The sequence below is a fragment of the Ictidomys tridecemlineatus genome, chromosome 3 (assembly GCF_052094955.1).
Source record: "Ictidomys tridecemlineatus isolate mIctTri1 chromosome 3, mIctTri1.hap1, whole genome shotgun sequence".
Taxonomy (NCBI): Eukaryota; Metazoa; Chordata; class Mammalia; order Rodentia; family Sciuridae; genus Ictidomys; species Ictidomys tridecemlineatus.
The window spans coordinates 147865219-147878244 of record NC_135479.1 but is presented as its reverse complement, the minus strand read 5'-3'; the positions used below and the strand labels follow the sequence as shown (position 1 = coordinate 147878244).

The following is a 13026-nucleotide window of genomic DNA, read 5'->3' as shown; positions in this document are numbered from 1 at the left end:
AAGACCCTGTTCCAACCATTCTCTGGAAACTACTAATTATAATGAAATTCTAAGCAGCAGCTATGTAAGTTTTAGATATTAAACTATAGACCTTAAGTTTTCAGAGAAATTCCTATTATACTGTGATAATGAATGAAATTGGTCAACATATCATATTTTATTTTTTGGCTACACTATTTGAAGAGTTAACAGTAAGGGAGGAGAACAAAAAAAACTTAAATTCTAACAAGAATGGGTGAGACAATGGAAAACTGAGCTTTGAATAAGGTAGTTTGCCTCTTTTTAGCATGTATGTTAAAAAAATAGCAAAAATATGTAATAGTAATAAAACAACTAAATACTTAAGAAATAAAGTTAACAAGAAATGTCAAAAGCCTATGTAAGTAAAATATGTCAACTCTTTATTTTTACAAACTTACTGAAATCTTAATTAAAAATACCAACAGACTTCTTTATGGAGTAAGACAAATTGATAACAAAGTTCATACAGAATAATAATCAAAAATAGGTAGGAAAATACGAAAGGAAAAGCTAGAAGGACAGATTAATCCTACCAAGTGTTAAAATATTATGAAGCCTCTATAATTAAATTAATGTAGTAGCTTCACAGGATTATGCAAATACCCTGGTGGGGTAGAATTGAAGGTCCAATAACAGACCCAGATGGAAATTTAGCATATAATAACAGGAACAGCTCAAAACACTGGAACAAAGATACACTTTCTAATAAATGTACTCTGCTGGTTAATTATTTAGAGAAGATAAAATTAAATCAGTAACTCATACCATGCATAGAAATAAAACTCCAAATGGATCAAGAATATAAATGTGAAAAATGTAGTTTAAAAAAAAAAGGATGAATTTCTCATTAACCTGAGCATAGAGGAAACGCTTTCTAATCATAACACGAAAGGAAATAAGATTAAAGAATAATAAATTCAATAGTATAGGAGGAAAAAGAAGGAACTGTCATCTAGCCAAAAATAAAAAAATACAACACACAAAAGTTCATTATTTCAGAATAATGAACTCATGGGGTGAATGGGATAAAACCAAAAAGCCACTAAAGTAGGCAAGAGAGAGGAGACGGTGAATTCACATGCACTCACAAAAAACAAATAAAATGGATCTTGAACAGATGAAAAAAACTGCTCAATTGCAATCAAAATAAGAAGATTGTAACTTAAAACTATAAGGTACCATCTCACCTGTCAGATTAGCAACTAGCTAAAACTGAAAATGTAAAGGTACTTCTGTAGGCAAAGTTAAGTGATATAGTCATATATTACTGAAGAGAATGTAAAGTAGTTTCGAGTCAACAGTCCCATTTCTATTGCTTTACTCTGACTTATCTGTAATACAAAAATACATGACACAATATTATTCACAGCAATCCTCTTTTAGATCACAATATACTATTAGCAACTTAAACATCAACAAATAGAATGGTTGACTCAATTATCCAGTTGTGAAAAGAATGACAAAAAGTCTCTTAATAATGTACAATGTTTGCCAGCAAATACAGTTAAGAGAAAAAAATGAAATATAAAAGAGCATCTCAACTGTGCTACCTTTTGTGTAAGAAACCAAGAAAATTATACATATCTGCTCATTTGTGTGAAAGAAACTCAGAAAAAGTAAATCAGGACATAATGTGAGACTGGCTATCCACAGGGCATGAGTATAAAACAGAACATAAGAAACAGCAGAAATGATATGTCTACAGTCCTGACTTTTGGAAATATGTTAGTGATTCACAGAGCAAAAACATAAATAATTTTTGAAAATAAAAAAAATGATGGTAAAATACTGAGAGATACATACAGAAAAGGATAGACCAAACTACTGTAAAGGAATGACTTAGGTTGGGGATGTGGCTCAAGTGGTAGCACGCTCGCCTGGCATGCGTGAGGCACTGGGTTTGATCCTCAGCATCACATAAAAATAAAATAAAGATATTGTGTCCACCTAATAAAACTAAAAAGCAAATATTTTTTTAAAAAGGAATGACTTAACTATGCTAAAGAACAAAAACTTGTTTTTGAAAAGCAAGTAAAAGAAAAACTAATCTAAATATTTTCTGAACAGTATACATGAGTCATATACCGTTTAGACCAAAAGAAAAAAACAAACAAACAAATACTGAACTCTTAATAGTCCAGGGGTATGAGTTAGTAGTTCTAATTTGTGAATTCTAGGACTGAGCAAACAACTATACATATTGTGGATAACAAGTTTCAGGTGAATATGCTGTGCTCCATTCCATCCTGAGATAGGTTGGTCCTGGAGAAATGCAAGACATGAGTATGTCTGACCACTGGGGTTTGGAGGAACAGAGCTCAGCCTCCTTGAGCACAATAGAGGACATCCAGCCTCAACAGAATCGCCATTTTTTTTTCCCATTACATATAATCTTGACTTCCATCAGGTATGGCAGTTTTTGCAGAATTCTTTCCTATGGGCACTATATTTTGCTTTGTAACTAATAAGTATTCTGTAGGGAAACACTTTTTAGACTATGTAAATGAATACTCATATTTCATCAAAAATTTCCAACAAGTTTTAGTATGCATTGTTTTTGAGTCTTCTTTGAATCAGTTATTAAAATATATGTCGGCAAATGGCATTTTTAGAACTAAATGGTATTATAAATAAAGAGGGAGGTTAGAGTAAACTATAATGTTGCTCTGAAATTTCAAGTATGAATTTTAAAAAAAGAAATACAAAAAAAGATATGTATATATACATATACACATGCATACATGCAAGCACACCCACACACATCTATTTTATCTAGTTCTACTAGCTAAGAGGACCTTGACCCAGTTTGAAGGAGCTTTCACTGGCTAAATTTGAGGCAAGTTAATTATCAAAATAAGTGATTAAAGTTTAAAATTCATTTAATAAAAGTCAATGAATCCATACCATATGTACAAATAAGAGGAAAAATAAGAGGAGAAGGAAAAAGGTCTTCTATCCTTGTAGTAGAATCTCAAATAAATCATTTTTTTAAGAGAGAGAGAGAGAGAATTTTTTAATATTTATTTTTTAGTTCTCAGCAGACACAACATCTTTGTTTGTATGTGGTGCTGAGGATCGAACCCGGACCGCACGCATGCCAGGCGAGCGTGATACCGCTTGAGCCACATCCCCAGCCCTCAAATAAATAATTTGAAAAATACTTTTTGCCAGCATATATTTTAATGACGGATTCAAAGAAGATTCAAAAACAATGCATACTAAAACTAGTTGGAAAATTTTGAAGAAAAATAGTATTCATTTACATAGTCAAGTGTTTCCCTGTATGAAGCTAGGGCAGGTGCTTCAGCACTCTCAGCTTTGACCTCTGTTGGTCTTTGTTATTTCAGCTATCATGATGAAGGCATCTGCAAAGCTGTTGCCATGCCTGGGAACTTGGACCTTTCTGAGTTGAAACCTTAAGAATTGCTTCTTTGCCTCTTTGCCTCTGCTCTGTCATGCCATTCAGCTTACAATAAGGAGGAAATAACAAGTAAGTCCACTTATGGACAAACCTTCTCCTAATAACAGGGTTATTTTAGAATTTAATCATTAAGGAAAAGGTTTGAGAGCTGGTGTCTCCAAGAAATGATGAGACTCAGTTTTGGATTCTGGTAAATTAATAGGGTTGTCTCCAAGCTCATGAGATAGTGTAACTAAACTTTACAAATGAGCTTTTGTCTTTTAACTTATCAAACTCTTCAAGAAGAGAATTGAGTTTAACTATTGTCAATATATGATCACACTTCTACCTTTGTCTTAGAAATAATGGACAAAGGAAAAAAATGTTAATTTGTAAGTAAAAACTTTATAAAATATTAGGGTTTAATTTGTTGTATATAGCTAAGGAGGAACGCTTGGAGATATTTTGAATTAAAATTTAAAGAAGCTGGGTCTGGGGTTGTGACCCAGGAGAAGAGTGCTCGCCTAGCACAGATGAGGCCCTGGGTTCCATCTTCAGCACCACATAAATATAAAATGAAGATATTGTGTCCACCTAAAAAACTAAAAAATAAATATTTAAAAAAATTTAAAGAAGCTATAGTTAGAGAAAAGATCTTTCCTGTAGATGAAACAAAATATTACAAATTCCAAACAGACTTGATCCTCACTTGTGTTTTACTTGTCCTAAAATACTCTGTCCAGAAATGCAAAACTATAATTAATAAATTATTTTCCCACTGTGGAAACTGTTAATGACATTAGACAAACCCCAAAACTGGCCTAAGGTGATCTTTTTGTTTAGAAAAATATTCAAGACTTTATTTTTTAAAAACTTCTAAACTTCTGATAATTTTACAACTCTAGAGACCTACCTAGAAAACAACAAACTAGTAAAATGACAAATGGCACATGTAAATTTTAATAAAGTATCCATTTCTAAACACTTAAGGTGAAGCACAGGAAGAAACCACCAAAGTAGCTCTTTGAGTCCCAGCCCTGGGAAGATGCCACAGCTAGGAGGTGCACAAAGCCTACCTTCATGACTGACCTAAAGGTTTCTCTTTGTGCACACTTCATTTTACAAAATTCAGTGTCCCTAAAACCCAAAGGTACAAGCAATTCCACATGGGGGGGGGGCAAACCCTGGAAGCTTTTTGTTCAGTGGGTTATAGAGACTGATATTAAATGTTCAGAGAATATATAGGAGGTGCTGGGGTTGTGGTTCAGTGGTAGAACGCTCACCTCGTACATTCAATAAAGGTGTTGTGTCCAACTACAACTAAAAAATAAATACAAAAAAAAACTTATAGGAGACTTCAGCAGTATTTTCAATGTGGAGTCTGATGAAAATCTGTAATAACTTTGGGCTTTTAAAGGCCTCATCACATCTACACTCAACGCATTCAATTCCTGTTTCTTTTAACTCAAAATAATTGATGTCAAAGAAATGGTAGTGCTTTGCTCACCTCGTGATGTAACCACAAAATGCTCTGTTCCCTAAGATGCTCTAGAGCTTGGTATTAACACTATGGAGTTGAGAGGAAAGGAGCTTTTGTCATCATTTTCCCAAAGGTTCTCATATTTCTCTGTAGAAACCCTGAATCGCCAAAGGCAGTTGAGTTGATACGTTCAAAGTTAGGATAAAATTCCAGAAATAGCAAGAGTGTCCTTCCTATTAGGGGAAGAAATGGAGGCCTTCCCAGATACGTTGGTCCCTTCCAGGTGTTCTAACAAAATACCTTACACTGGGTAATTTATTAACAATAGAACTCAGCTTCCCACTCCTCTGGAGACTGGCAAGTCCAAGGTCAAAGCATCTTGTTGCTGTATCCTCACAGGATGGGAGGAGAAGAAAGGTTGAAGGGACCTTGCATATGCTGGAGAAGCAATCTTAAGGTAAATATCCCATCTCTGGGGTTGGAGACTCATGGCCCAGCCCTCCTCAAGGCTCACCTCTCAATACTGTTACACTGAAGTGTCACCAGGAATTTTGGAGAGACATACACAATCAAACATAGCATCTGATAAACATGAACTCAAGTAGTCTGTCTCCACTAAATGTGCCCTCTGTGAGGGGAGTCCTTCTGATTGAACTGAAGGACATTAGATTTGGAACTCAGATCTCCATGAAAACAGAAAGATCTTCAGTAAACAAAGTTCATTACATACACAGAAGCTAGTATTACTTTTGCTTTCTACTGTATATAATAGAATAATGCAGAAAAAAATAATTTTTTAATTCTATGGTACTAAACAAGTTATGTGTACACATGTAACATTGTGACGTCAGTATCTGAATAAGTAGGGATGGAGAGGCACAGCAGCAGCATTCTCTATACTACTGAAATTACCCTGCTATAGATTTGCAACAGAATGGTATTCTTTTCTCACATTAAATGGGAACCACAAAGAAATATCTATAGGACATAACCAAAAGGAGAGGTAAGGGACTTAATATTCTTCACTAAAAAAAAAAAAAAAAAAAAAAATCAACCAAATAGGAGAGGTAATTACATCATAATAATGATATTTCCGGAAGGGGGAAAAAAGGCCTTATTCCTAGGTGTGCAATTATAGCCTATACATATGTTCCGGGGGAAATAATTTAATCCATAATACTCTCTAGTCATATCTTTCTTAGAGTTTTTATCAGTGGGTGTTGAATTTTGTCATATGATTTTTCTCTATCAATTCATACAATCACTATGACTTCCTTGTCTTGCAAATAAAAAACTTCAAGCCCTGAAGACAGAACTTTAGGCCTTAAAGACTTGAACATTCAGAATGTGGGACAACATCAAGAGAACAATTCTGAGTCTAGTTGGCATAAAAGAGAACAAAGAGATATAGGCTAAAGGCATTAAGAACATTTTCACTGAAATAATAAACGGAAAACTTTCCCCATATCAGATAGACATCCACATGGAGGAAGGATATAGGCCCTCACACGGACAAGATTGCAACAGAATCTCTCTCCAAGACACATCATAATCAAAACGCCTAACCTAGAAAATAAGTAAAGAATAGTAAAAATTCTGAAAGAAAAACATCAGATCACATTTAGAGGCAAGCTAGTAAGACTCACTTCATACTTCTCGACTCAGACACTAAAACCGAGAATGAGATAGCCTGGAATGAGATAGTCCAAGCTCTAAAAAAAATTAATTGCTGGCCATGATGGCTACACCCAACAAAGCTCTCTTTCACATTCAGTAGGGAAGTCAAAGCTTTCCATGACAAGATAAACTAAAAGAATTCATGACCAGCAAACTAGCACTACAAAGAATATTCAAAGATAAACTGCACATAGAAGAACAGAAAAAAAATCCCAAAGCTCTCAAATAGATGAAGAGGAATAAAAATATAATCAACTAAATGAGATTCAAGAAAATATAATAATAAAAAATGGCAGGATACCATAATACATATTCATAATAACACTGAATATAAATGGTCTCACTTCCCCACTTAAAAGACAGAGATTAGCAGAATGGATCAAAAAACAAGATCTAACTATATGCTGTTTCCAAGAGACTTACAGTTAAAGACACTCACAGGCTGAAGGTAAAAGAATAGAAAGAAATAGTTTATGCAAATGGAGTCCAAAAACAAACAGAAGTAGCTATTCTCGCAGCTGACAAAGCAAATTTCAAGCAAAAATTTATCAGAATTAACAAAGGCCACTACATCCTGGTAAAGGGAACAATAGCAAATATATATTCCACAGATGTCAGTATACCCGATTACATTTTTAAAGCAAATATTCCATGACATTAAATCTCAGACACCAATACAATAATACTGGGTGATTTCAACATACCCTTATCATTAATTGACAGGCCATCAAAACATAAAATAATATTATAAATCAAACTGACCTAAAAAACATCTACATTATATTTCACCCCAAACCAGCTGAATTTACCTTCTTCTCAGCAGCTCATAGAACCTTTTCAAAACTGACCACATTCTAGGTCAAAATGTAAGCCTTAGCAAATATTTAAAAAAAAAAAAAAAAACTGATATAGTACCATGTATCCTATCAGATCATAATGGAATAAAAATAGAAATAAACAGCAAGAAACATAATAGAAACTACATAAACACATGGAGATTGAATAATGCCCTTTTAAATAAAGACTGGATCATAGAAGAAATCAAGAAATTCTTAGAAACAAACAATGACAGAAATACAACATACGAAAATCTCTGGGACAGTATGAAAGCAATTCTAAGGGGAAAATTTATAACACTCAGTGCCTACACTAAAAAAAAGTATAGAGTGATTCCCCAAAACATAAAATAAGCCTATGCTCCACCTCGAGGCCTTAGAGAAGGAATAGCAAACTAATTCCAAAATCAGTATAAGACGAAATAATAAAGATCAAAGTCAAAATTAATGAAAGAGAATAAAAATTACAATACACAGGGTTCAAAACCAAAAAGGATTGGTTCTGTGAAAAGACAAATGATATTGATAAATCCTCAGCCCAAAATAAGCAAAAGAAAGAAAACTCAAATCAACAAAATTAGAGATGAAACAGGAGATGTCACCACAGAGATTTCTTTAGATGATCATTAAGGAACTAATTTGAAAATCTGTACTCGAATAAATTGGAAAACCTTGATGTTGACAAAATTTCTAAACACATATGACTTTGCCAAATTGAACCAAGAAGACAGAGAAAATCTTAACACACCAATAACAAGTAATAAAACTGAAACAGTAATTAAAATCTTTTCCCAAAAAAATGGACCAGATGGATTCTTAGTCAGGTTCTGCCAGACCTTTTAAGAAGTACTAAGTTTTTCTCAAATTATTTCATGAATGAGAAAGGCAGAATACACTCCCAAATTTATTCTATGAAGTCAGTGTAACCCTGATACCAAAACCAAAGGCACATAAAGGAAAGAAAACTACAGACCAATATCCCTGATAAACATAGGGATACATCCCTGATGTAAAGATCATTAATAGAAGCTTAATAAACTACATTCAAAAATCACATAAAGGAGGATGAATGGGGCTGGGGTTAGGGTTGTGGCTCAGTGGCACAGTGCTTGCCTACCATGTATGAGGCATTGAATTCAATTCTTGGCACCATATACAAATAAATAAAGATCCATTGATAGCTTAAAAAAAAAAAAGAGGACAATACACCATTATTAAATGGATTTCATCCAAAGGATTCAAGGTTGGTTCAACATATGCAAATCAACAAATGTAATTACCACTTCACAGAATTAAGGATAAGAATTATATGATCACCTGAATAGGCCTTTGATACACTTCAATACCCATTCATGTTAAAAACACCAGAGAAACTAAGGGTTAAAGAATCTTACTTCAATATTATAATGGCTATACAAAGAAAACAACGTAACTGAAAGCAATTCCTCTAAAATCAGGAACAATGCAAGGATCTCTACTCTCGCACTACTTTTATTCAATATAATTCTCAAAACTCTAGCCAGAGCAATCAAGAAAGAGAAGGAAGAAAAAGGAATACAAATAGGAAAAGAAGAAGTCAAACCGTCCATTTGCTGATGACATGATCCTCTGATTAGAAAACCCAAACAACTCTACCAGAAGACTTCTAGAGTTGATAAGTGAATTTGGCAAAGTAGCAGTATACAAGGTCAGTAGCTTTCCTATACTCCAAAAGTGATTCAGCTGAACAATGAAAATAATCCCATTCACAATAACCTTGAAAAAAACAAAACCCTAGGATTGGGGTTGTAGCTCAGTGGCAGAGTGCTTGCCTTGCATATCTAAGGCACTGGGTTTGATTCTCAGCACCACATAAAAAATAAATAGAATAAAGGTATTGTGTCATGTTCAACTAAAGAAATAAAAATTTAAAACACACACACACAATCCTTGGAAATTAATCTAACCAAGGAGGTAAAATATTTCTACACTGAAAATTATAAAACACTAAAGAAAGAAACTGAAGAAGACCTTAGATGATAGAAAGACCTCTCATGCTCTTGGACAGGCAGAACTAATATTCTCAGAATGGCCATATTACCCAAAGTAATATAGAATGAAAGTAAACATCAATAGCAATCCCCATCAAAATACCAATTACATGCCTCATAGAACTAGGAAAAATAGGGTCCTAAAAACATTTGGAAGAATAAAAGACTTGGAATAGCATATGCAGAAAGTACCCATCAAAAATATTTAAAGGAGCACAAGAAAGATCAGTAGAGGAGAAAATGGAGGAGGAGAGGGAAAGACAAAGTTAATACGGTTTGAAATCAAATTCCTTGCATGTATGATTTTGTCAAAATGAATCCAACCATTATGTATAACTAGAATGCTTTCATAAAAGACAAAAATTGTATTCTAATAAAGCACACATATACATTTTTTGATATGAGGAAAAAATCCCAATAGCTAAAGAATAAGGTAACCATTAGAGGACAAGATAAAGTCAATATCTATCTTTATTTATGAAGAGTTAGGGAGGTGTGGTTTAATATTATGAAAGGAACAGGAATGCTGTGTGGGAATCTGATGCTCTGATTCAGAATAGTTTAATGCTGTGAGAGAGAAGGGGGAAGAAATTTAATTCAGTGATAAAATGTAGTAAGGCTCTGGAATCAGACTATATGGAAACACTGTCCTGAAAACATGAATTTAGGTTTCTTTTTTTTAATATATATATATTTAGAAGTAGTTGGACTCAATACCTTTATTTTATTTATTTATTTTTATGTGGTGCTGAGGATTGAACCCAGAGCCTCACACGTGCTAGACGAGCGCTGTACCGCTGAGCCACTCCCCGCCGTGTATTTAGGTTTCTTTACCCAAATAATAACAGTACAAACTCACAGTACTAATGATAAGTTTTAAGTAAAACTACTTATGGAAAACAAAAAATATATACAATAAAAATTTGCATATATTTATTACCATCATTAATACTATTCCAAAAAACTAATTTGAATGTGTGGGAATCCAGGAGACAGACATAATAAATATGGAAACACTGTCATGAAAACATGGAAGTTCTTCATTTGTGGAGGATAAGAGCTCAAAGAATTTACAATAACAAGATCCACTTGGCTGGATAGAATTATCTGGAAAATTTTATAGAATAATAATCTGACCTGTGTCTTTATATATGCACAGCTTTTAGATAGGAGAATGAGAATGACAGTAATGAAGCTGCCATGGTTTGGTGAAGTATGGTGGGAGGCACTTGGGGTTCCAGCTACTCAGAAGGCTGAAGCAGGAGAATCTGCAAAGAGAACCTGGGCAACAAAGTGAGACCCTAAAAAAGAAAGAAAAACAATGGAAAGGAAGCAGGGAGGAAGGGAAAGGGAAAGATCAAGAAAGGAGGGAGAGAAAAAAAGAAAAAGAAAAGAAAGGAAGCTGCCATCGTTTGATCATGGTTTAACTGTAAACCCCTGGATTCATGTGCTGGGAGCTCAGTCTTCAGTATGATGGTGTTGGGAGGAGTAGGGGAGAAGTAAGGCTTAGTAGGAATTAATTAGGTCCACCCTTTGAAAGGAACTGATTTAGTTCTGTGGGATCCTGGCTAGTTCTAGTTAGAGGGTTTTTATAAAAGAAAAGATCTAACCCCCGAGTTGCTCTCTGGCTTCCTATGTCACCATGTGACCTCTCTTTATTATACATACTCCAGAAATGATGTCATCTAGCACAAAGTGATGCAGCCAAGGGGACCTTCACCAAAGCCAGCACCATGCTGTTCAGACTTTTTCAATCTCCATAATGGTGAACTAAATAAATCTATTTCTGTCTTAGTTCCTCAATCTCAGGGCTTTTATTTAGCAGTGGAAAACAAACTAATACAGAAGCTGAATGAAAGCTGAGAAGCCAGAAAGACCAACACATTTCAGGATAGTGATATCAAAGTATGGAAATCTGAGTATCATAAGAAAGGCAAGACTATGTTTTGTCTTCTGAGTGTACAAATGAAATAGGTAAGTTTTATTTTTTAGACTGTTAAGAACCAATGAAGGAGGCATAACATGACCAAGCAGAATATCAGGAGTATTCTAGTTTTGGTATATAGAAAGATTAGAAGGGAAAAGACCAGAATAGAATCTTACTAGTCATTAAGACAAATAATGACAAAGACTAACTAGAATAGTACTGATGGAGAAAAAAAAAGAAGAAGAAGAAATATATTGACAAGAGAATGGGAGCGGGGGTAGGAAAATTGACCAAGTCTGACAATGACTGGGTATTAGTAGGAAAGTAAATGATAGGTGAGTGATGAAACCATTAGAAGGAAAGAGCAAATCCAAAGGTCTGGAAACCAAGATGAAGACTTTCTACTGAGTCATAAAAGCTGTCAGTCAGGGTTAGACTGCCAATTTGAAATAATAGTAAAACATTCTAACAGCCAGTTAGCAACAGAGACAAGTGCTTGGGAGAAGTGAGAACTGGAAACAAAAACTTTAGAATTATCAAAAAGCAAAACAAAACTCATTAGAATGTTCTAGACATTCCAGAACAAATAGACACTAGACTGTACTATTTCAGAACAGTGGTCACTTCTTATTTATTTTTATGACCCTTAATGATTAGCACAGTTCTGAATACATGGGAAGCTCTCAGTAAAATACTGCAAAGTGGGAAGAACAGAGAAGAGAAAAAGGCTGCACAGCTCATTAATGGCAGAATCTTATTTGGAGCTCAGGTCTCCTGATCCTTTCCACTATACCACAACACAGAAATGACTTACGAGCTTCCATGCACAGGATTTGGTTTAAGAAACGAAAATAAAGGACAAGAACTGAACTTTGGGGATTTCTGTTTTATAGGGTCAGAAGGAAAAAGAAACGAAAAGACAGCAAAGACAGACAAGAGTTATTGGGGAAATGTAATGGTGTTTCACCATAGATTAAAGGATATTTTTCCTTTAATATAAGGAAAGGAATGCACAGTCAACTGTATCAAATGCACATATGCCACAGCCAGTGTTTCTGATACATTAAACCAATGAAGCACAATGCAGGGAAAGGTCACTTTTTTTTAGGTTCAAAGTGACCTTTGAACTAAGCAATTTCCCTTTCACAGGTTTTTCTATATATAATGCTTCTCATAGCAGTGGTTACAAAAGTATTAATCTTCAATAAAGTTTATTTCTATTAAAATACATAACTAGAAATAAGTTGCTATAGTTGTTGAGCTGAACAAAAATTAACAGAACAAATGAAATTTGAAGCAAAAGGTACATCTAACCAATAATCTATAATGTATTAAGACAGCAATAAAGTATATGAAATATCAGAGGTATTACCTTAAATCTCTTGTCCTGCAATACTTTTTTGATGGCAACCAGTTCTCCTGAATCACAAAGTTTGGCTTGATATACCACACCAAATGACCCATTTCCGATCACTTTAGTGTCTGTATAGCTGACTTCTTGTGGCCTGTCTGGACCCTGCCCGGGAGTTGCCACCACTGTGGTCACCTTGCTGCCATCCTTGTCTCCTAAAGGAAGAAAGGGATTTAAAAAAAAAAAAAAATGAGAACTGTACAGAATTATACTGAGAAAACTGCCCAAATACACAAAGTAAACT

At 34.3% G+C, this 13026-nt stretch overlaps 1 protein-coding gene across 2 annotated transcripts in view; it reads right to left on the bottom strand.

Annotated features, from left to right (window-relative positions):
* The window catches only part of Gsk3b (glycogen synthase kinase 3 beta), a 161212-nt gene that overhangs the window by 84963 nt on the left and 63223 nt on the right, over positions 1-13026 (bottom strand). For both annotated transcript variants that reach the window (XM_005327628.5, XM_005327629.5), the window contains exon 2: positions 12744-12937. In XM_005327628.5, coding sequence (XP_005327685.1) covers positions 12744-12937 — 194 coding nt within the window. The remainder of the gene's footprint in view (positions 1-12743; positions 12938-13026) is intronic.